Source organism: Schistocerca serialis, chromosome 1 (assembly GCF_023864345.2).
Source record: "Schistocerca serialis cubense isolate TAMUIC-IGC-003099 chromosome 1, iqSchSeri2.2, whole genome shotgun sequence".
NCBI classification, from domain to species: domain Eukaryota; kingdom Metazoa; phylum Arthropoda; class Insecta; order Orthoptera; family Acrididae; genus Schistocerca; species Schistocerca serialis.
The window spans coordinates 779,576,996-779,601,658 of NC_064638.1; the positions used below are offsets into that span (position 1 = coordinate 779,576,996).

A 24,663-nucleotide genomic window follows, 5' to 3' on the forward strand; every position below is an offset into this window, starting at 1 on the left:
CCAAAACTGCATTACTAGTGCCATCTACACTAATTTTACAGAAATGCAGAATAAGGAATGGGATAAAATTATCGTGCATTTGCTGTTTATTACTGTCAAAGCTAGTCAGATATAGCATGATCAGTCCTCTGTTTTGGTGTTAATAAACTGTTTCAAGAAGACTGAGTGCAAAGTTCAACATATAAAGAGAATATCATCTGAACAAACTTAAGAACTGCTGTCAGCTTAGATGACATTACGTTTGAAAGAAGGAAAAAGTTTGCAAGTTGTCAAGCTAATCGACTGATGTTTAGGAGAGGTTGGGGGTCCTGAACACTAAATTCAGTTTACATTATATTAGAAGATAAGAGGCCAGAATTCTAGCAGAGGTATGCAGCAACTGTGCACTGTTTTCGGCAATATCATTTCAAGTATTATGCTTTATTATGAGGATTTTTGCTGCTACATCTTTACTCTGCAAACAACTGGACAAAGTATGGTAGAGGCTGGTTCCCATTTTACCATATATTAGGGTTACTTCCTGTTGTGTTTATGTACAGAATGTGAGAAGAATGAGTGCTTAATGGCACCTGTCCATGCTGTAATTAGTCAAACTTTATCTTCATGCTCCCTGTGGGAGGAATATGTAGGAAGCTGTAGTATATTCCTAGATTTTTTCCCTTAATGATGGGTACCGAAACTTCTTTAGTAGGCATTTGTGGGATAGCTGAGACTCTGAATCTCTCAAAACAAATAATTGTGATTTATTTGAAACCATTATACTACTTGAAATTTGTTGTAATGTTAAAGTTTACAATAAATTGGTATTTCGTCATGCCTTGCTCACTTGACTTGTGTATTATTTCAGCAGTCCTCTTTGTTCACACTAAGTGAGGTGGCACACTGGCTTAGATATTGAACTCAAATTTGGCCATTCACAATTTTGTTTTCCATAGCTTCCCTAAATTTCTTAAGGTGAATGCTGGGAAGGTTCCTTTAAAAAGGATGTGACCAATTTCCTTCTCCAGGTTTGGTCAATTTGGAGAAGTGCTCAGTCCCCAGTAACATTCATAGCATACAGTTGTATGAGTATTTTTTGTGTTACGACTAGCTTTGGTCACTGATCTTCATCAACATATCTACATAAACAATTAGAGAATTAAATTTACCAAAATACATAAAAAGTGTTTGGCTTATGGTGACTGGTGTAAATTTTTATACATACATTGTGAAAAAGTGTCATACATGAATTGCGCATCAGATCATTTTTTGGAGTTCAATTACAATCCTCCATTATGCATCCAAAAAGATCTGTAACAAATGAAATAGAAATAATAATATTGAAAATGTATTATCAAAATGTAAAGCCAGAAAATGTTCTGACAAATAACAAGCTCTAGGAAATTATTTGACATGCTTACACATAAATAGCCAGAAGCTATGTCCCATACTAAGTTGGGCTGGTTAAAAGCAAAAAGAAAGCATAAAAGAAATGACTTGTCTTGTGAAATTACATACAAATTTGTAACAAATACAAGTGGTCCAATGTTTATCAGATCCAAACAACTTGACAAATAACTTCTTTATATTGGTACTATCAAGTGACACAATTTTCTCTATAAAAACATAAAAATAAACATTTGTTTAAACAGTATTTGAAAGCTAACAATTTACAGAGGACAGTTACATTAAGAAACATTTTAGTTCTGTATAAAATTTCTGTGACTATTATTTCATCACCCACATCCATAATGGAGGGCACTAACACATGCCTGTGCGATGGTGCTCAATTTGGAAGAAAACTGTTTCAAATCCCATTGATGGCAAATTTTCGCTGCCAGTATTTGGCCGGTAAGACAAGGAGAAGTGTTGGGATGAAGTTCCCGATCACTGGTCTTTGCTCCAATCTCACGGATAAATTCGACTTTTCTCTATAGTGTCTCATGAAGTGAGGGCATGCGACATTGATGGTGGTGATCTGTCCACGAGATGGAAAATTTAAACTTGGCGGCCGACTTGATGCTATTTGAGAGGAGTAGGCTGTGCTGGCATTGGGTTTCACCATTCCCGTTTCCTTCATTACAGTCCTCAAAATGTCACAGATATACACTTGAGATTTCAAAACAGTCTGGAGAAAGGTAACAGCAAACCACCTCCACTGGGCCCTTGCCTACAATGGTAGTGCAGGATACCTGCATCTGCTCTCATACACTCAGTCTCTGAGTATGGGAGTACTTCTTTTTGTTATTTCATCATTAAATGAACCATCACCAATGTACTTTAACAAGGACATATAATGAACATTTGGGAACAAGTATACAAAGCACTTTAAATCGTGGAATAAATGCCTACTAAATACAGGGTGTACATGAAGTCTGGGAACATTTTCAATTATTTATTGCGCAAGAACCAAACATTGTACAGATATCATACATATGTCGTTTTGAAGAGAAATCCTGAAAGTTTTTTTCATGTATACCACCACAACATAGTTTGATAATTTGTCAATAGCGCTAGTCGCAAACATGGCGAGTTCAGGTGCGGAGAGAGCTTTCTTTGTGTTGGAGTTTGACAAAAACAAGTTTGTTACAGCTGTTCAGTGGATGTTTAGAACCAAGTACAGTAAGAAGCCACCAACAAGGAAGGCCATTTACTACTGGCACACAAGCTCGTTACGATGTGTTGCATTTGCCCGGCAAAGAGAAGCGTGGGTACCTGATCACAGAGCTGCCACATCGATGGATCAGTCTTGCTACAAAAGGGGGCAGCTGTTTCATGAAATGGCCTCCCCAGTCACCAGATCTCACTCCATGTGACTTTTTTCTGTGGGGACACATTAAAGATCTGGTGTATGTACTTCCCCTACCACATGATTTAGCAGAACTCCAGGAGAGAATACAGGAAGTAACTGCCACAGTCGACGATGCCATCCTGTGGCGGGTAAGGCAAGAATTCGATTACCATACCGGCGTCTGCTGGTTTACTCATGGTCGAATGTTTGTAAAAAATACTTTCAGAGTTTCTCTTCAAAATGCAATATGTATGACATCTGTACAATGTTTAGTTGTTGTGCAATAAATAATTGAAAGTGTTTCTGGACTTCATGTATACCCTGTATACACTGAAGAGCAAAAGAAACTGGTACACCTGCCTAATATTGTGTAGGGCCCCTCCGAGCACGCAGAGGTGCCGCAACACGACATGGCATGGACTCGACTAATGTCTCAAGTAGTTCTGGAGGGAACTGACACCATGAATTCTGCAAGGCTGTCCATAAATCCGTAAGAGTACGAGGGGTTGGAATTTCTTCTGAACAGCATGCAAGGCATCGCAGATATGCTGAATTATGTTAATGTCTGGGGAGTTTGGTGGCCAGCGGAAGTGTTTAAACACAGAAGAGTTCCTAGAGCCACTCTGTTGCAAATCTGGATGTGTGGGATGTCACATTGTTCTGCTGGAATTGCCCAAGTCTGTTGGAATGCACAATGGACATGAATGGATGCAGGTGATCAGACAGGATGCTTACGTATGTTCACGTGTCAGGGCCATGTCTAGATGTATCAGGTGTCCTATATCACTCCAACTGCACACGCCCCACACAATTACAGAGCTCCCACCAGCTTGAAAAGTCCCCTGCTGACATGCACAGTCCATGGATTCATGAGGTCGTCTCCATACCCATACACATCCATCTGCTCAATACAATTTGAAACGAGACTCGTCTAACCAGGCAGCTTATTTTGAGTCATCAACATTCCAGTGTCAGTGTTGATGTGCCCAGGCGAGGCATAAAGCATTGTTTGTGCAGTCATCAGGGTACACGAGTGGACCTTTGGCTTCAAAAGCCCATATTGATGATGTTTTGTTGAATGGTTTGCACGCTGACACTTGCTGATGGCCCGGCATTGAAATGTGCAGCAATTTGTGGAAAGGTTGCACTTCTGTCATGTTGAATGATTCTTTTCAGACGTCGTTGGTCCCATACTTGCAGGATCTTTTTCAGGCTGCTGCAATGTCTGCGATTTGATGTTTTACCAGATTCCTGATATTCGCTGTACATTCATGAAATGCTCGTACAGGAAAATCCACAGTTCATCGCTACCTTGTAGATGCTGTGTTCCATCACTCGTGCACTGACTACAATATAATGTTCAAACTCTTGATAACCTTCCATTGTAGCAGCAGTAACCGATCTAACAATTGCGTCAGACACTTGTTGTCTTATATAGGCATTGCCGACCAAAGCACCCTATTCTGCCTGTTTACATATCTCTGTATTTGAGTATGTATGCCTATACCAGTTTCTTTGGCACTCCATTGTATATGTAAACTGTTCATAGTGGGCAGAAAATTGCAGATGTTGGGAAACAATTATTTGAAGGGGTGATATAAACTATGCAGAACATTTTATTGATGTTAATATAAACTAAGGAAGAAATCCACCCTCAGATATGTAAAATAATATATAGGAAATTAGTTTAGTAAAATATTGAAAAGTTGCGCAATCTGTAGGCTAATACATTTCATAAGTAGTATCAGATGTAGTACTAACCCAAAAAGTACAAGTGACATATAAAACGTTTAATCATAGTAGTTAACAAATACATGATCCAGGAATGAGAAAGATATTTAGATCTAATGATCTTTGCCCCACGAGTGTCTGTTACAAATTTGTTAGTAACCTCAGAAGACAGTCATTCTGTTCATACTTCCTCTTCACTTTTAACCATTCTGACTTCATGTACTTTTGGCTATTTGCCTGTAAATATAAGACTTCATTTCTTAGTGCTTGTAATTTTTCAGACCATCTTAAATGACTTCACAGTTTGATAACATGTTTTATATAATAATATTGCTTTTTCCATTTGTTTTTACAATTTTCTGGGTGCACAGTGATGAAATATTATAAGTTTTTGTTCCAAAATGGTTTTGATGCAAAATGTGTATTCAGAATGTATATGCATGAAGTTTATACTGTGTGGTACACTAACTCTAAACAAAACAAATTGTGATCAATTTGTTGTACCAGAAGAAAAATTATTTTGAGAAAACTACAAGAGTGAGACAGAATTGCTGACCAGTATTTACTTTCAGGGGAAATATTTTCACAAGTACATCTTATTATTCATATTTTATATTACAATTGTTTGGGGATATTGCTTCTGATTCAAGTTTTAGTGTTACATTCCACCACATGGACATTTATGTTTAAAAATAATGGCAAAAGAATTTATTGTAATCAGGTGTATGTTCTTAAACACTCTCTTGTTGCTACACAGGTGTCACAAGGATATCCTTCTGGAAATGATGCCAATATCGATCTGGCTTCTGCTGTGAGTGAGGAAAGTGCATCTCCAGCTCGACCAACCAAACGGCTGCATAGTGATGCATCTGTTAGCTCAAGCACATTATCACATAGGAAGGAACAAAAGGAGGAAGAATTTGTTCAGAAAATCCCCAAGGTTGAACCCATCGATCTTGACTTGGATGCAGAAATAACAAGTGATCAAATCTCTCCTGAAGGGCTCCAGCAATTCCTTACAAATTCTGGAAAGAGTACACATCCACAACAAAATATTTCAGCAGGTATGCTTCATGAAACATTTCTCAATATGATACATTTTACACATGCTCAAAGTAATGTCATTTTTTAAATTTATTTGTTTAAGGATCAGTTACAAGATGGAGTGTATAACAGATGAAGTATAAATTAAAGTCTAAGCATTTTATGGGGGTTGTTCTGGACAGGTGTTTCCTAATTATTCTTGTATCATCAGAGCTATTATAACTTAATGAATCTCTTCTAATCACAATCATTTTAAAAATATGAACACTTTTGGATGAAATTAATTGAACAAAATGTATGTTTGTAATATCTAATGAAAATAATTGCCTGAAAGACTCTCCCATTATCGATGGTCTTATGCTCACATTGGGATTAGTAAATATAAAACTCTATGTTGAAGACAAATGCCAAAAACAACAGAATGGATAATTGTTGAAGAGAAGAATTCGTGTGTGTGTGTGTGTGTGTGTGTGTGTGTGTGTGTGTGTGTGTGTGTGTGTGTGTGTGTGTGTGTGTGTACTATTGAACACTTACTATATCTGTTTGTGTTAGGCCTATCCGACACACATTCTTCCACATCATCAACCTATATGATTTCTTAGCAAAAATGTATGGGCTTGATTCAAAATTACAATCCTCCAGCCAAAGTCGGCTTGAGAACATTTTTCCATTTATGCAACATATCATTTACCACAACTTGAGTTACCATTTCTTCGAGCATTGGCAAGAGATTTAAAAATAAATCCAAACATGGAGATTGTGTGAATGTTATTTTAAGAAGTACTGGTGTTACATAGACACCACTCTTTAATAGATAGAAATTTCTGAATCTTATTTCAGTGCTAAATATTGAAAGACAAAACAATTCATTTCCATTTAAGGTACTTTACTAAGATCTTTAAAAGTTCTTAGTGAAAGCAGAAAGAACTAGACATGTCGATTGGTCTAACTTCAATAAGAATGTTCCATCTAATGAACTGAGGTGAAAAGGAAGACACAGATTTGTGTGTGATTTAAAAGAGAAATATATTGTTAGTAAAGTCAAGTGTAAATCGTACAATTGTTTACATCTACAGTTATATACATACTTTGGAAGCCACCATACAGTGCATGGTGAACGGCACATTATACCAATGCTAGTCATTCCCTTTCCTGTTTCTGTTACAAATGGAGCATGGGGAAAACTACTGTCTATACACCTCCATAAAAGCCCTAATTTCTCTTATCTTGTCCCTCAATTTTCTAAACAGGGTTTTACAGGAAGAGTGTTGTCTTTCCAACAAGGGATTCCCATTTGAGTTCATGAAGCACCTCTGAATTGTTTCAGTATCTTTATTTAATACAACTTGATCTCCAAACACTCGAGCGGTATTCAAGAATGGGTCGCACATTGTTCTATATGCTGTCTCCTTTATAGAAGAGGTATATTTTATGAGGATTCTCCCAATAAATCGAAGTAGAGCATTCGCCTACTACCACTTATGTGCTCATTCCATGTCATATCGCTTTGCAGATGAGATATTTAATTCCTGCAACTCTGTCAAGCAGCACACTAATAATCCTGTATTTGAATATTACAGGATTATTTTTCTGCTTATCTGCAGTAACTTATATTTTTCTCCATTTAAAGTAAGATGCCATTCATCACATCAACTAGAAATTCTGTGTAAGACCTCCTGTATCCTCGTACAATCACTCAATGACCGTGCTTTCCCATACACTACAGCGTTACTAGCAAACCATCGTAGATTGCTGTTCACCCTATCCATCAGATCATTTATGTACATAGAGACCAATAGCTTTCTTGTCACACTTTCTGGGATCCTCATGACAATACCCTTGCTTTTAAACCTTCACTGTGTTCAGCTACTTAAGAAGTGTTTGAGTCACTCACATATCTGGTAATCTATTCCGTATGCTTGGACTTTGGTTAACAGTCTTCATTGGGGCACTGTGTCAAATACTTTCTGAAAATCCAGGAATACGGAATCTGACTATTACGCTTCATCCATGGTTTGCAGGATATCATGCAAAAAAAAGGAGAAGTGGAGTTTGGCAAGAGCAGTGCTTTCCCATTCTGTGTTGATTTATGTGTGGAACTTTTCTGTTACGAGGAAACTTATTAGACAGGGTGAAAATTATTGAACTATATGATAAAAAGAAAGGAAAAAGTAAAACATAAATTAGTTACAAACTATGGCGTGGACACACTTCATTCAACATGTAAACATCACTACAGATATTTTGATTTAGATTGAGACATGTTCGATATGCCTCCCATCATTGGCGATGATGTGGCACAGATGAGTAGCAAAATTCTGCATGACCCGCTGAAGTGTCGGAACATTGATGCTGCCTATGACCTCCTCAGTGGCTGTTTTCAGCCCAGCAATGGTTTTCGGGCTATTGCAGGGTCGCATGTGTTCAGATCCAGAGAATATGGTGGCCAATTGAGGCCCATGCCAGTGGTCTCTGGGTAGCCCAGAGTCAGAATGCAGTCCCCAAAGTGCTCCTCCAGGACATCAAACACTCTCCTACTTTGATGGGGTTGAGCTCTTGTCTTGCATGAACCACTTCTTGTCGAAATCAGGGTCACTGTGTATAGTGAGGATGAAATCATCTTCCAAAACCTTCACGAACCATTCGGTAGTCACTGTGCCTTCAAGTAATATCATACTGATTATTCCGTGATTAGACATTGCACACCAAGCAGTCACCTGTTGAGGGTGTAGAGACTTTTCGATCACAAAATGTGGATTCCCAGTCCCCCAAATGTGCCAGTTTTGCTTATTGATGAACCCGTCCAAATGAAAATGGGCTTCGTCGCTCAACCAAGCCATATTCACGTCACAGACCTGTTCATCAATTCGTTGGACAACAGTGTTGGCAAAACACAACTGTTGTTCTGTGGCCCTGGGGCTTGATGGCCGATGAGTTTGAATTTTGTATGGAAAGAGATGCAGGACTTCAACAATTTGTCGTAGTGTCACCCGGTTGATTCCCACCTGTTGTGCAGCCCGTTTGATCAGTTGATTTTCTGGGGGTGGTTTGAAACGCAGTGCATGTCTTCTCGATGTTTTCAGGCATTTCCACTCTTTCTGACTAGCGACATTGCCAACACTGTCATCATGAACACTGCCCATTCTCTCAAACTTGTGAATCAAATTTATGATTGTTAGCATCTTGGACCAATTGTCTTCAGCTTGAATTCGGTTGCAAACTTCCTTTGAGCTGCAGTTGGGCTGTTGTTGCTTGCCTAGAAGGCCTTCACAAGCGCTATTCACTCAGGCATGCTGTACCATGATGCCCCAAGGCCAACTGTACAGTTTAAATGTCTTAATGCAAACCGTTCAGAAGTTATGATTATTTTATGTCATGTAGTTCAATAATTGTCTTCCTGTGTTTCAAACTTAGAATATGCTCAAGAATTCTTCAGCAGACCAATGTTAAATAGATAGATCTGTAATTTCATGGGTCCATTCTTTTAGCCTTATTATATACAAAGAGTCATTTATGCTATTTTCCCATTGTTCAAGACTTTGTGCTTGGCAAGAGATTCTCGATAAATGTAAGCTAAGTAAGGGCCCAATTCTGAAGAAACCAAACCCGTCTGGACCTGGTGACTTTCAACATTTGGAGTTTCTTCTCAACAACTGGGATGGCTTTGTGTATCCTTCATACAGGAGTTTGTGTGATGGTCAGATAATGGTATGTCTGTACAATCTCCTGTCTAAATGATTTTTTAAGCATGAAATTTGAAACTCATGTTTTCGTTTTGCTGCTTCTATTGCCACATCAGAATGGTCGATGAGTGACTGGATGTAAGCCTTTGAGCTGCTTAGTGATTTCAGGACCAGATTTTTCTGGTTTGTTCAACAAGATCTTTCACTAAGGTATGACAGTGGAAGTTGAATGCTTTATGCATTGAGCTTTTTATGGACACCCAAATTAATATTAACTTTTGCTTGTTGGTGTTTCTGTTTTTTTTTTTTTTTTAATTTTTTTTTAAATTTTTTATTTTTTTAAAAACCAAAGATAGTGACCATCTCTGCTTCCTCAGAATTTTGAGAATTTTGATATTCAAACGTGGTGGATCTTTTCCATCCTAAGTCCACTTACTTGGCACAAACTTCACCAGTGTGTGATTTAAAATCAGTTAAAACTTTTCCCATAATGGTATTGAACCTCGTATGCCAGATTGTTCATACAACAATAATCTGTGTCAATTTTTATTTAACACATGGCTTGAAATTTATTTTCAAATAGTTTTTCATCGAATATTTTATTATTGAAATGTATTATAACGATGATAATTTTACATTTGTTAGAATCAGGATAATAATAATGTTTTTTCACTTTTCTGTAAAACTGAATTTTTTTTCCTCGAGATTGATGTTCAACACCATCGATATGTCCATTATATTGGAACTAAATTATGTCCATTCATTGTCGAAGTAGGATACTAACTACTGCTTTCTGATCTTTGCAGCATAAAAACTCGTCTAGCTCTCATGATGGATTTATTAAATTCTGTCACTGTCATCAGTATAATCCTAATCCCTGTCTCAGTACTGACGTTGTCAGTAATGTCACACTTGTTTGTAGCTACGGAGTCTAAAATATATCCATTGTGTGGGAGTTGTCAAACCACAGACATGTTTAAATTATTAGACTTAAAACATTTTTTTCCAAAACTTGGCATTTATTACACATTGACATCCACATGCAGATTATATTTGTACATTCAATACTTTATTTTTTCACATGCCTTTTAATATCATTGTCATGGTACCAGATTTCCTCTAGTTTCTCCATGAGATCTTGTTTGGTGGTAATTGTAAATTTCCTTATCCTCTCTTTCATAATAGCCCATAAATTTTCAATTGGGTTCATATCAGGGCTATTCCCTGGCCAGTGCAACACTTTCAGTTGCCTTTCTTCCAAGTACTTGGAAACACTTTTGACTTTGCAGCACACTGCCCCATCATGCATAAAAATGACATCTTTATTAGGAAACCACTCATTTATTTGGGGGAAAAGTTTCTTTTCAAGGATTTCTTTGTATTGTTCATGCCTCATTGACCCTTCAACAGTGTGTAATCTGCTAGGATCTTTCACAGATATCACACTCCACAGATATCACACTCCAGACCATAACGGAAGTAGGATGCTTCGTACATTGCTGCACACACTCAGCTTTGAATTGTTCTCCAGGTCTGTGATGAACATACTGGCTGCTTTCTTCTATCACAGTGAGTGCAGATTCATCACTGAAGCATACCTGAAGCATGTGTACAATGCATTTAGATACAGCAATATTTGTTAAAGATGACTGTAGCCTTCATCAACAAAGACCACATATAATAGCAAGGACAGTGGAACTAACAGAAAGTCCATGGAGCTGTTGACAATAGAATATGGCGACTTAAAATTATGAATCATTCATCTTTCCTTAAGCTGAAACTTAAATATTTATGTTATATAATGCATTAATTATAGAAGTATCTTCAGTTATAAACAAATTCATACTAATTTCATAAAGAATATGGTCACATGTAATTTTAGAGTATACATTCTGAATAACAATATACATTGTTAATGGCCACACACACACACACACACACACACACACACACACACACACACACACACACACCTACACCTAAAAAGTAATTCATTTGAATGTGTCAGTTTGAAAACATTTTAAAATTTCTTCATGAGGCTGAAGCTGGGAAACAAGTGCTGAAGGGAAGAGAAACTGGCTGCAAATCCTGGATCATGAAACACCTTTATGAAAATGCATAGGGAAAGACTGATGATCACAATTGCGTAATAGTCAGTGGGATACAGAATACGTGTCTATAGTGAAGCAACATTTATTTACTACTGGTGCCACATCACTCAAATCCGTATCTCATATGGTCACTACTGGACACTTCTTTCTCCCTGCCACACACTCACTCAAATCGAAGAAATTGTTTTTTATTACACATAAATTTCATTCTAACAAATATTTATTTACTTTTAAGGGCCGCACTTCTAAATGGATCAGACTTATAGCCACAGGAACAAAAACAACTCTTTTTCTATGAGAATTTTCAAGTTTCATGTAGAACAATTTCTTTTCATGTCCCAATACTGAGTCCGTGATTGCATTCCAGGTCATTGATGATGCTATCGCTTTATAAGCTCCCTCTTCATTTTTCTCCTGACACTCTAGACCTCTTGTGGATGATAGCATACATTGGCTCTGTTGCTGATAAAAAGGTAGGATCAATTATTTTAGATAGCCCGTGGGATAGGGACCATTTGTATACTCTACAGAATGATCATCTTAGTGTCACTATCCCACAGTAGTGAGTCAAAGTACAAATATTTCACGCTTCCTACAGCTTAGGCAAATGGAGCAAATCAGTTAGCTCTTTTTGCATTTGATGTGGTCCATGGTTGTCTTGGTGGGACTTATGAAGGTACCATTAGTTCATGGGCAGTTCTTTAGGAAAACCCACGAAAAGTATTTTTCTCACTCGCCATCACCAGCAGACCAAAACCCAACCGAGGATTCCAAGACGACTATGCACAGCAAATGGCAGAAATATTTATGATATATTCCTAAGATTCCAATCTCTAACAACCATTTCCAAGATACCTTACTTGAATACACAAAAATCTGGTATGAGCAAAATCTAAATAATAAATAATTGCAGCGAACTGCTCAAATTTTAACAGTATAGTCTCTAGGCATTTATCTAGAAGAGCCATCTCCTCATTTTCAAAAATCTTTATCTGTTATCGAGAAATAGTCAAAAAAACTTGTTTTTTTTTTTTGTTACCAAAACCCAGCTGCAGGTTTCAAGACAACTACGCACAACAGATGGCTCTAATTTTTACAGTTTATTCTTAAGATCCTGACCTCTAACAACTTTGAAAAGTTCTTCGTATCTTTATCTGATTCTGAGATACAGAGGCTCAAAGTTAACCTACTTGTACATCTAAAATACCCTTGTCAAATCTGGTGTGGGCAGAAATGTAGTTTCTAGAGTAAGGTAGCATGGAGAAATACACTGTAAAGTGTCTCTGTTATCAGCTGGGAACTGCAGGTTATAGTACTGAAGCACATGCAAAACTTTTTGCACATAAAATCTGGTCTGAGGTGTAAAATTAATTTTGCAACATTTCAGTTTCACATAAGTAAACTATCCAAGTTTTACTCACTGACACATTTCTTTTCATATGAGTTACACACCGTGCTGCAGTAGAGAAAGAAAGGGAACCAGCAAAAATGTGAATATGTTCCTGATTATTTAAAAGACTCTTAGTGAAAAGAACGGTACCATCTTCCTCATTCTACAGGGTGTATACGACCCGGGACAACCAGGAGATCTGGGAAAAACCCGGGAATTTTTTAGAAATCTGGGAATTTTTTGTTGTTTTAGTTTTCAGTTAATTTTTTTAAATTTTGACTGGTAAGAATTGATACACTAACAAAGGATATCACTGTATCTCGCTACTGCAGAATGATACTGCAACAATAAAGCGTGAACGAGGAAAAAGAAACGAAAATATAAAACATAAATTGCAAAGGAAATGTGCCATATACAACAACAAAACACAGTGTTCATACAAGTGTTTCCAACAGCAAAATGTGTCAAAGGCTTTAGGAAGACAATGCAATACTTCATAACAAGAAATTGCCTCCTGTGAGCGTGACGTCACAACTGTTCACATTAGATTCGTTTTAGCAGTTACGAGCGGGCTCATGTGCACGCACAGTTGAGTGGCATATGAATAGTACCTTCTCCCTTTTCTGGCTACAGAAATGTGGCTGTTGGCTGTGTAAGCAGTCCCAGCAAGCAGCTAGATGCAACCTGGAAAATTTTTACTGCTGCGCCCAAGCTGCCAGAGTCACGCATGGAGAGCGAGTCCGAATCTATGAGGGAGGGAGGGGGGGCGCCAAATTCATATTCTTGATGAGAAAAAACCTTGTCTCACAAAGCGCCTAGCACCCAGCGCACTTCGGTCCATCGATTACTCATATGATTTTGATGTGCATCCCTGTTCGTTTTTGAACACACACTGCAGCTTGATTTCTGAATGAATCATCAGCTGCGCAGGGTAGCCATGCAGGCTGAGGCGACTTGTCACGGTTCGCGCGGCTCTCCTCATCAGAGGTTCGAATCCTCCCTCGGGCATGGGTGTAAGTGTTGTCTTTAGCGTAAGTTAGTTTAAGTTAGATTAACTAGTGTGTAAGCCTAGGGTCCAATGACATCAGCAGTTTCGTCCCATGGTAAAATAAATAAATAAATAAATAAATAAATAAATCGTAAGTTGACTTTTGAATGCGTGCATAGTGTTATGTGATGTCTCTGTCAGGGGAATCCTCGTCGCATCTAGAAATAAACTTTCCTGCAGGCAAAAGGGGACCGGGCTCTACAAGCTGAATGGAGTAAAGCCGAACGAGTGAATGCCAATCGCTGTCTGATTATGTGTTTGTTTGGGTTACCAGGGCAATACTATCTTAGTATTGCCCCGGTTCAGAAATATCGTAGATCCGAGGCTGATGCACCGAGCAGTCTGAGTTATAGTGGGGAAGTGTGTAATCTCAACGTGACCCGTGTTTACATGTAGTGATTTTGCTGTTTCCTCTTCATTTACTGCTTTCACATCAAATGAAAACAAAATGGACTTCTGTGGCCGGGAGTTATCAAGTGAATTAAAATACATTCACATAATTACAGAAAGCTAATATACGTTATTAGTTTCAGATTTTATTTTATTTCCACTTTTCTGACAGCCATGCATTAATCGCCTGTAGAACAATGAAGTTCTTTTTGTCTGTTTTCTAAAGAAATTTGGTTTTTATTAATCTTTTATGCTGAGGCAGTCAATGTGTTTGAAACAAAGTGCTTAGTTCCACACTATTGGCTAATTTCAACTACTCGCTGCATTTCAAGTGTACGTTTTCATCTTCTAGCACATATGGCATTATGCCATAATAAAGAATCAAAAATGAGTTAATACAGTATTGGTAGTCCAAGAAAATTTACATACTGAAACCCACACTGAAAAGCTTAATATAAGATCAAGGCCTACTTCATTGGGAATCTGGACATACGAATGTGCTCTTTAAGTATGCACTGTAAATGTGCCATTTTAGTATGGTTCACGAATTCCGATGCTCTTGGAGTATCCTCTGATGTGTTTTTTTTTCTTTGATGACATAATGTAAGAACTTTTAATGTTTTATATGTACCAATATACTGGCTTCCTGCATCACAGCAGCTGCTAAAGTGCGGTGGCGCCTGTTACCTAGCGCTCTCTGACAGCTACTGAAACGAACCTATTTCTTAGAGGTCACTGGAAAATATTGTGAATGGTGGTTTGAAAAGTGTTACTTTCAAAGTAAATTTACTTTCACGCAAGTTGAACTATGTGCGAGAATGTATGATGAATTAGGTACTTAAATCACAGAGAGTTTGATGACGAGCCATTTTAGACATATTTCAAGCCCAGAAGATCAGACATTCACATCATTATTATGAGCAAAATGATGTAGTGCTATGGGAATCTCTTTCTCCTCTGCAGTAGCTAATTTATTTTTGTAAAACTCTGAGGACAAGTCACTGGACTCAGCTAAAATTTTTACTGTCACATTTATGTGTTATATCTTAAAGTGTAAAACGCACAAAAAATAACATTATATGTGAAAGCTCAGCTTCTCTTGCAGTTTATTAACCTTAGAGACCAATATTATATGGGAAAGCTTTGCTTTTCTTGTAGCAACACTATGTATATTAATTTAAAACATCAACTTTTCCTGTTTGTGTATCCGCGCTACTTAATAGTGATGTTGCTATTAGGTGACTACATCACGTGTCCTGCGGTCTCAATATCCACTGTCATCGGCTGACGGGATCACGTGACATGAGCTATGACTGGCTTACAGAAGCTCATCGCAATCTCGATTACAATGGTTCGGAAAGTAACATGTGGTTTTTGGTGGAATTTGAATTTATACTTTTGTTACACGAAATATGCAGTGTACATGTTGCTGCACATCAAAAATCTTTCTAAAAGGAGTTTTCTTCGCTGATTTTGTTTTCCAAAACGCCGGTAAATTCTATGCGCATGTATAAAAATACAACCACTCAAAGGATTGATAAGTTTTTCAGTTCCAAGGGAAAATATACTGTCACTTAATAACACGGAAAAGTGTGTTTTCGTCTGGGAGAAAGTGTATTTTTAACCGGGAAATCCGGGAAAAATCTGGAAATTTTTTTCCCTTGTCTGCGTATACACCCTGTTCTACCTTCCTCACCACCTTTAAAAATTTTCTCAAAAATTTTAGTGTGCAAAATATTAGCCCTTTTTTATCTTGGGGGTGAAGAAGACGGTGACAGTGGCAAAGGAACAGAAAAGTAATAAACACTGGAAGATAATGCGCAGTGATTGTTTTATGGAAATAGCAAAGGAGACAATGGCAGTGTGAGAGAAAGAGAGAGAGAGACAGTGACAGTGAGACATAGTTGACAGTGGCAGAACAGTGCTAGGAAAAGAGTGGAGACAGTGCCAGAGGAGGAGGACAAAATTGTGAGAGAAAGTGGAAGGGGGTGAGAGCCAGTGATAATAAGAGGCAGAGTATATGACAGTGACAATGAGGAAGAGAGTGATAGTGACAGTGAGAAGAGGCAGCAGCAATAGGAAGGAAGGGAAAAAAAAAAGACTAAACTCCACCCAAACAGGACATGAAGGCCCAACGGTTCTGACCAGTTGTCTTATCATCCTCAGCCCACAGACATCACTGGATGCCGATATGGACAGGCATGTGGTCAGCACATCGCTCTCCTAGCCGCATGTCAGTTTATGTGACCGGAGCTGCTACTTCTCAGTTAAGCAGCTCCCCAGTTTGCCTGACAAGGGCTTAAGTGCAACTCGCTTGCCAACAGCGCTCGGTAGACCAGATGGTCACCCATCCAGGTGCTAGCCCAGCCCGACAGTGCTTAACTTTGCTGATCTGACGGGAACCAGTGTTACCATTGCAGTAAGGCCGTTGGAAGAAGGAAGGAAGGAAGGAAGGAAGGAAATATTAGCAGTAAGAGAGGGAGACAGTGATAGTGAGAGGAGACTGTAGCTGTAGGATATAACAAAGGGCTTGTGGCTATGGCACAGAAGACAATGACAGAGTTGCAAAGAGATAATGACAATGATTTGGGCTGAATGAGTGAGTGAGAAAGGGCAACTGGGAGTGGATGGGTATGAGCAACTTACAGCGATGGCCTAGTGTGTGTGTGTGTGTGTGTGTGTGTGTGTGTGTGTCACAGTCACAATCACAGTCACAGTTGTGGGAGTTCAAGGTGATATATAGTGAATATGTTCACATATCAAAGATTTTGGGAAAATTTTTAAAGGTGCTGGGGAAGGTAGAATGAGGCAGCTGGTATTCTTCTTTTCAGCCAGAGTCTTTTAAATAAACAGGAACATATTTGCATTTTTTGTGCTCTGGTATGACCATTTTTCACTGGTGTACATTATGTTTGTAAAGAACACTTTCCATTGACTTGTGGTGCTATCTGGTGACACCAACGTTAATACTCTCTGGAACCTTCACCCCTAGTCCAAGTAATGAGTACTTATGAAGCAATAATGTGCTTAAAATTAGTAGATGAATTAGTCCAGATTGTCCAAGGCATTACTGTCTTCAAATAAAATATGCAGAAATAATGGCAGTATGCTGGCTATTGGACACATGACAATTTAGGGATGGATGTGGTAGCCAAGGTAACATGTCCTAAAACCCCTCAGTTCAATGTACTGTCTTGTTTAATGCTTTCTCCTCAGTGTTGGAGTACAAGACTATGTGTGACTAAGAAGAAGTGTGTAAGGAAATGACAGGGAAAAAGCTGCATCTAGTGAAACTAATTAATTGACGATGTTGTACTCATTCCATCCATTTAATCCATTTCCCTAGTTCATGAATAGAGACCAGTCCAGTGATACTTGTACATGGCACTCTGCTCTGGCAAGAGGATCTTCTGATGCTTGTAGCTTTTGCCATATAGTTTTCTGTACACCACATTTTTTCTGTATATTAGCTGAAAGATAGGAGAGTGTATCTGGTTAACTGGCCTGTTTCCCAGAGGCTGGTTACCCAGATGCATGGTTTCTCCTTTATTTTAGCTGATAAGGAGACAATTGTGGTGTGTTGTTGTGGACAGTTTCATCTTCTTTATAAATTATTGGAGTAAATTCTTTCGAGTTGCCAAAATGGATAGTTACTCTAAGCTTTTTAGGAGGTTTGAGAACAGTATACTTGGTTATCAGTTTTACAATCTGCATGATAGTTTGATTGTGATGCTAAATATAAATTAAAATCAGAAAGTGAGTGTTGCACTTACACTTTGACCATTGCCTGACCTAAAAAATGTGTTACAATCACCAGAGTCCATTGTTGGTGGCCTTTGGAGAAGATGAGTACCCAGACCACAACCTGTAGGGTGGGTTGGTGGAGTATTGGTGGTGGTTCAGTTGCTGGGAGGGGGCCGAAGGACAGTTGGGTGAATAATCGAGAGTTGTGATCAGTGAGAGCTGCTGTGCAGTTTTTTGACTGGACTTCTTTACAGACGAATGGAAAAACTAGTAGAAGCCAACCTCGGGGAAGATCAGTTTGGATTCCGTAGAAACACTGGAACACGTGAGGCAATACTGACCTTACGACTTATCTTAGAAGAAAGATTAAGGAAAGGCAAACCTACGTTTCTAGCATTTGTAGACTTAGAGAAAGCTTTTGACAATGTTGACTGGAATACTCTCTTTCAAATTCTAAAGGTGGCAGGGGTAAAATACAGGGAGCGAAAGGCTATTTACAATTTGTACAGAAACCAGATGGCAGTTATAAGAGTCGAGGGACATGAAAGGGAAGCAGTGGTTGGGAAGGGAGTAAGACAGGGTTGTAGCCTCTCCCCGATGTTGTTCAATCTGTATATTGAGCAAGCAGTAAAGGAAACAAAAGAAAAATTCGGAGTAGGTATTAAAATTCATGGAGAAGAAATAAAAACTTTGAGGTTCGCCGATGACATTGTAATTCTGTCGGAGACAGCAAAGGACTTGGAAGAGCAGTTGAATGGAATGGACAGTGTCTTGAAAGGAGGATATAAGATGAACATCAACAAAAGCAAAACAAGGATAATGGAATGTAGTCGAATTAAGTCGGGTGATGCTGAGGGAATTAGATTAGGAAATGAGGCACTTAAAGTAGTAAAGGAGTTTTGCTATTTGGGGAGCAAAATAACTGATGATGGTCGAAGTAGAGAGGATATAAAATGTAGGCTGGCAATGGCAAGGAAAGCGTTTCTGAAGAAGAGAAATTTGTTAACATTGAGTATAGATTTAAGTGTCAGGAAGTCATTTCTGAAAGTATTCGTATGGAGTGTAGCCATGTATGGAAGTGAAACATGGACGATAAATAGTTTGGACAAGAAGAGAATAGAAGCTTTCGAAATGTGGTGCTACAGAAGAATGCTGAAGATTAGATGGGTAGATCACATAACTAATGAGGAAGTATTGAATAGGATTGGGGAGAAGAGAAGTTTGTGGCACAACTTGACCAGAAGAAGGGATCGGTTGGTAGGACATGTTCTGAGGCATCAAGGGATCACCAATTTAGTATTGGAGGGCAGCGTGGAGGGTAAAAATCGTAGAGGGAGACCAAGAGATGAATACACTAAGCAGATTCAGAAGGATGTAGGTTGCAGTAGGTACTGGGAGATGAAAAAGCTTGCACAGGATAGAGTAGCATGGAGAGCTGCATCAAACCAGTCTCAGGACTGAAGACCACAACAACAACAGATCCATTTTGTGGGGAGGAACATTAGGATGCTAAGAACAATGTGAGCACCTCATCTAATGCATGTTGCTGGTGTAGCTTGGTCATTTGTGTCTTGTGCAGATAAACCTTTCTAGAAGACCATTGGGCACTGGATGGAAGAGTTCTGTGTCACTCAGGTGATGGCATTTTCTGAACAAAAAGTGCAAATTCAGCAGATTTAAACTTGGGCCATTATCAGTCAACATGGTTTCTGAGAGCCTCTTTATGGAAACAATGTGAGCCTGTGATTAGTTTGTTTTCATTGAAGATGTCAAAGACCTTCAAGACACATATGGGAAACTACTGTCTCCATCAGCGACATTTAAAGAGGGGTATCCAAAGAGAGGGCCTGCAAAGGCTTAAGTGGAGGTGAGGCCATAGTGATGAAGTGCCCTCCCCCAGGAAAAATGTAGCTGAGGTGGAATTGCCTGTTTAGTCAGACAGATGGTGCATGCTGCAACAATATACATGTTGTAACTCTTCAGGCTTTCCCGGCAAGATCTTGACATGTGGAACAATCGGGTCTACTGCCGGATGTTTGTGTCGCTCTGGCATAATATTTCGGCCACGTAACTCGTTGCCTTCTTCAAGTACTACCTGAGACTGCTGTGTTGGAGGATCTTGTCCAGTATTTACACCCAGAGGGCGCTGGGTGCTCTCTTTGCTGTCCACGCCCGCCTGGCGCTGCTTGTAATGTGTTGTCTCTTCCCCGGTGTTCCCTCGGACTTCCGCGCCCGACTTGGGCGCCATCTGTGGCAGCTCTCTGAGGCCTGTCCTGTGTCGGGCCACCTCAAAAGCACTCAGCAAGGGCCTCAGAATCATACCTGTTGCAGCCTTCATCAGTTCGGTTGAGCAAGTCGTCAACACGCTACCTTCCAATGTGTCTGAAGAGATCCGCAGGGAGACCTGCAGGGCACTCACCAGGACGAAGCCCCCCAAATCCAACATCTCGAGCCAGGAGAGGGTGCCACTCAGGCAGCTAAGGGAGGATGACAGCATTGTAGTTCTGCCAGCTGATAAGGGTAACTCCACGGTCATCTTAAACAAGATGGAGTATGATAGGAAGGTGCAACAACTTCTGGAAGACACTGCTTACAAACCACTAGATGGTGACCCCACTGACAAGGTGGACAAGAAGACCTGGAAGTTGCTGAAGGAGACAGGTCTACCTGAACAGGTCACCAAGAAGCTTTATCCCAAAGCACCTGTACCACCCAGACTCTATGGACTCCCCAAGGTCCATAAGGAGGGGGTCCCTCTTCGACCTACTGTCAGTAACATCGGCGCAGCGACATACCTCACTGCACAATACCTGAAGAAGATATTGGCACCATATGTGGGCAAATGTGCACACCACATTCGGAACTTGGAGGACTTCCTACAATGGCTAAGGCAGCTACACATCGTGGACTCTGACATCATGGTCAGTTTCGATGTGGTGTCGCTCTTCACACGAGTGCCACTCACCGATTCACTCAATATCATTGGAGAGAAGTTCGATGGTGCCCTGCTCGACCTGTGCAAGCATGTACTGACCTCAACATATTTTCTTTATGGGGGTCAATTTTATGAGCAAACGGAAGGAGTGGCAATGGGCAGCCCTTTATCACCTGTGGTAGCCAACCTTTTCATGGAAAGGTATGAAGAGGAGGCACTTGCATCAGCCACTTACCAACCCAAGTGCTTTCTTAGGTACGTTGATGACACTTTTGTCATTTGGCCCCATGGTAGGGAGAAGCTAGATGACTTTTTGGAACATCTAAATTCACACCACCCAAGTATAAAATTTACTGTGGAGCTAGAGAAGGATGGACAACTCCCATTCCTGGATGTCCTGGTCAAGAGGAAGGCAGATGGCACTTTGGGGCACAGTGTGTATCGTAAGCACACCCACACTGACTTATACCTTCAAGCCAGTAGCTGCCACCACCTCGCACAGAAGAATGGAGTCTTGAAAACATTAGTTCACAGGGCTCGAGCTCTGTCAGATACGGAAAGTCTGGCCACAGAGATAGAACATCTACAGCTGGTGTTCAGCAGAAATGGATACTTCTCCACAGACATCGAAAGGGCACTTCGTACTACCAGTCAACCACAGGGTACACAAGAGGAGCCAGAGGAGGCGAAGAAGGTGGCATACCTGCCATATGCTGGACCTATTTCTGCAAAGATCATTCTTTCAAAATATGATATAAAGAGTATCTTCTGTCCACCCTCCAAAATTGGGACCATGCTAGGGAGTATGAAGGACGACCTGGGGCTATGTAAACCAGGCATTTACAACATCCTGTGCCACTGTGGAAAGTCATACATTGGCCAGACAACCAGGACGGTGGACATCAGGTGAAAAGAACACCAGAGGCACACCAGACTCGGACAGGCAACAAAATCTGCCATAGCGGAGCACTGTCTGGAGCTCGGCCACTCAATGGACTATAACAACACCAAAATTGTGACACAGACGCCAAGATTTTGGGACAGTGTCATAAAGGAGGCCATCGAGATCAAGGTCACAGACAACCTAATAAACCGAGACAGCAGTTACCAGCTCAGCTCGGCGTGGAGTCCAGCCCTGGAGCTTATCAGGGCTCAACGAAATGAACCAACAAACTCCTCAAGAAGTAGTAACACTGCAGGAGTATCGCCAGGCGGGTGCGGACCGCGTACGCAACTCCCGACGCAGGACGGGCCTCTGACAGTCGCCACGACCGCAGATGATGGACGAGCCGAGCACGGACGACCGTCGGAGCACCAGGGAAGTGCCAACACCGCAGGATCAGCGCCAGGCGGGCGTGGACCGCGAATGGAGCACCCAACAAAGGACAGGCCTCAGAGAGCTGCCACAGATGGAGACCAAGTCGGGCGCGGACGTCCGAGGGAGCACCGGGGAAGAAACAACATCTTACAAGCAGCGCCAGGCGGGCGTGGACCGCGAACAGAGCCCCCGACGTGAGACGGGCCTCAGACAGCTGCCACAACTGCAGATGGTGGACTAGGCAGGCGTGGACGTCCGTCAGAGCACCAGGGAAGTGCCAACACCTCGGGAGCAGCGCCAAGTGGGCGCGGACCACGAACAGAACGCCACATGCGGGTCCGGCCCCAGACAACTGCCACGACCACAGATGGTGGACGAGCCGGGCGCGGACGTGCGTGGGAGCACAAGGGAGTGGTAAAAACCTCAGGAGCAGCACTTGGCGAGCACGGATGGCGAACGGAATGCCCGACACAGGACAGGCCTCAGAGAGCTGGCACAGATGGCGCCCAAGTCGGGCACAGACGTCCGAGGGAACACCGTGGAAGAGACAACACAGTACAAGCAGCGCCAGGTGGGCGCGGACGGCAAAGAGAGCACCCAGCGCCCTCTGGGCATAAAAACTGGAGAAGATCCTCCAACACGGCAGTCTCAGGTAGTACCTGAAGAAGGCAACGAGTTACGTGGCCGAAATATTATGCCAGAGTGACACAAACATCCGGCAGTAGACCCGATTGTTCCACATGTCAATATACATGTTGGTGAGCCAGTAGTTTGATCAGGACTATTCCCAGGTGACCTTCGTGGAGGAAAGTAAGCATGCATTGTCTGAGGGCTTGTAGAGTCACCACTCAGGTGTGGCCATTGTCCCCCTGAAACTTCCAGGTGGTCCATTTGTTTGTGGTCTGATGGCCAACCATAGTCCGTTAATCAAATTAATTCCCAGATAATTCGGTCATCTAAAGATCAGTGGGTTATGACTGACGAATTTGAGGGGAAGCTGGCCACCACATCTTCTTGGTCATCCATGTGGACTTCAAGCCATAGACTGATGCATTTTTCTGCCACAATTAAGGACTTGGAAAGGTCATAGGCTGTGAGACATGTTGAGCGAAGAAGAGCTTGTTTGAGATCCCAGAAAGCCATGTCTCATGCAGGAATCCACTTCCACTTAACATTTTTCTGCAGCAGCTGGTGAAATGGTTGAGCGATGTCTGCCATGTGAGGAGTGAATTTTCTATATTAGCTGAGTTGTCCAAGCCTGGATTTTATTTTTTTGGCATTGTTGGGGGCTGGATGGCCTGGATGTAATGCGGTGTGAGCTGCATCCCTGACACACTTCATACGCGTACATATCCTCTACTTTTGATAAAAAAAAAAACAGCATTTGTCCTTGTTACACTTTTCCCACTGGAGAACATCAAATAAGCACTTGAGGTAGGCGCCTAAATCTTGAGCATTTTAATGACTAACAACAATCTGATGTAAGTAGTTGGCTGTCCCCATCACCTCTCACCTAAGATGCTCTAAGTAGTGTTGAAAGATAGCTGCTGCACTTGCAATGCCAAAGAGGAGCCAATTATATCAGAAAAGTCAAAATGGAATGTTTGATGACCACAATGTTTTCTGACATCTCATCTAGTAGGAGTTTGGAGATACGCATCACATACCTCACTAATCAAGTTTTGTGAAGATCTTGCTGCTGGCAAGGTGTGCCATGATGCCTTCTACTTTAGGTATAGGGTAGGCATCAGTGAGGGACTGGATGTCAGTCATGGTTTTGAAGTCTCCAAAAATCCTTAGCTGACCCTTCCGTTTTCCACTGACTGTTGGAACTGGGGTCAACATGCCCTCATCCTGCAAGCATTGGAGCTTGCACGGAAGCTTATCTTGCAGCACAAAAGGAACATTGAACATTGTGTGCTGTAAAGAAGGGGGGCATAGCCAAGGGGAAGAATGCGACATGTGCCTCAAATCCTGTGACACTGGTTGGGGTGCGTGAGAAAACTGATTCATATTTGGAATAAAGACCCCACAGGTATGAGCTAGGTGTGACAGTTAGATACTGGCAGTAAACCCCAGGGCATTAGAAAGATCAAACCCAAGATTGCTCATAGCTCATGCTGCATCAACCACAAGGTAGCATGCTCTAAGTGAGGCTCTCTGGTGCTGGTCTTGCACAGTAAAGCCCTCAGGGGTTCAGAATTCATTTTATGGGTTCGGGCTTGGTAACCCTGGGGTTCTTGAGCTGATAAGCACTGCCAGTCCTCTTGCCTCAGTTACGACTGTTTGATGCAGCAGTCGAATGTTGTATGCCACAGGGAACAGGTATCTTGGCTTGACTGCCTGATCATGAGGATAGTAAAAACATCTATAAAGAACACGGTATGCTGCATATCGATGAGATAAGTGCCCGTTGAGGCAGAACATTTGTTAGCTGGCGACCTCTGGGAAACCTTGACACCTAAGTTGTATAAGGCTTACCCAGGCAGCGGTGCTCTG

The 24,663-nt window shown here is 41.0% G+C and overlaps 1 protein-coding gene and 1 pseudogene across 19 annotated transcripts in view; one reads left to right on the forward strand and one right to left on the reverse strand.

Moving 5' to 3' along the window:
* LOC126483260 (longitudinals lacking protein, isoforms H/M/V-like) overlaps positions 1 to 24,663 on the forward strand; it is a 454,209-nt gene that overhangs the window by 97,107 nt on the left and 332,439 nt on the right. For all 19 annotated transcript variants that reach the window (XR_007587741.1, XM_050106609.1, XM_050106611.1 and 16 more), the window contains one exon: positions 5,259 to 5,565. Coding sequence is in view for 18 of the 19 variants with exons in the window: in XM_050106609.1 (XP_049962566.1) it covers positions 5,259 to 5,565 (307 nt within the window). In the remaining variant the exon portion in view is untranslated. The remainder of the gene's footprint in view (positions 1 to 5,258; positions 5,566 to 24,663) is intronic.
* LOC126424962 (5S ribosomal RNA) lies at positions 16,483 to 16,600 on the reverse strand (annotated as a pseudogene).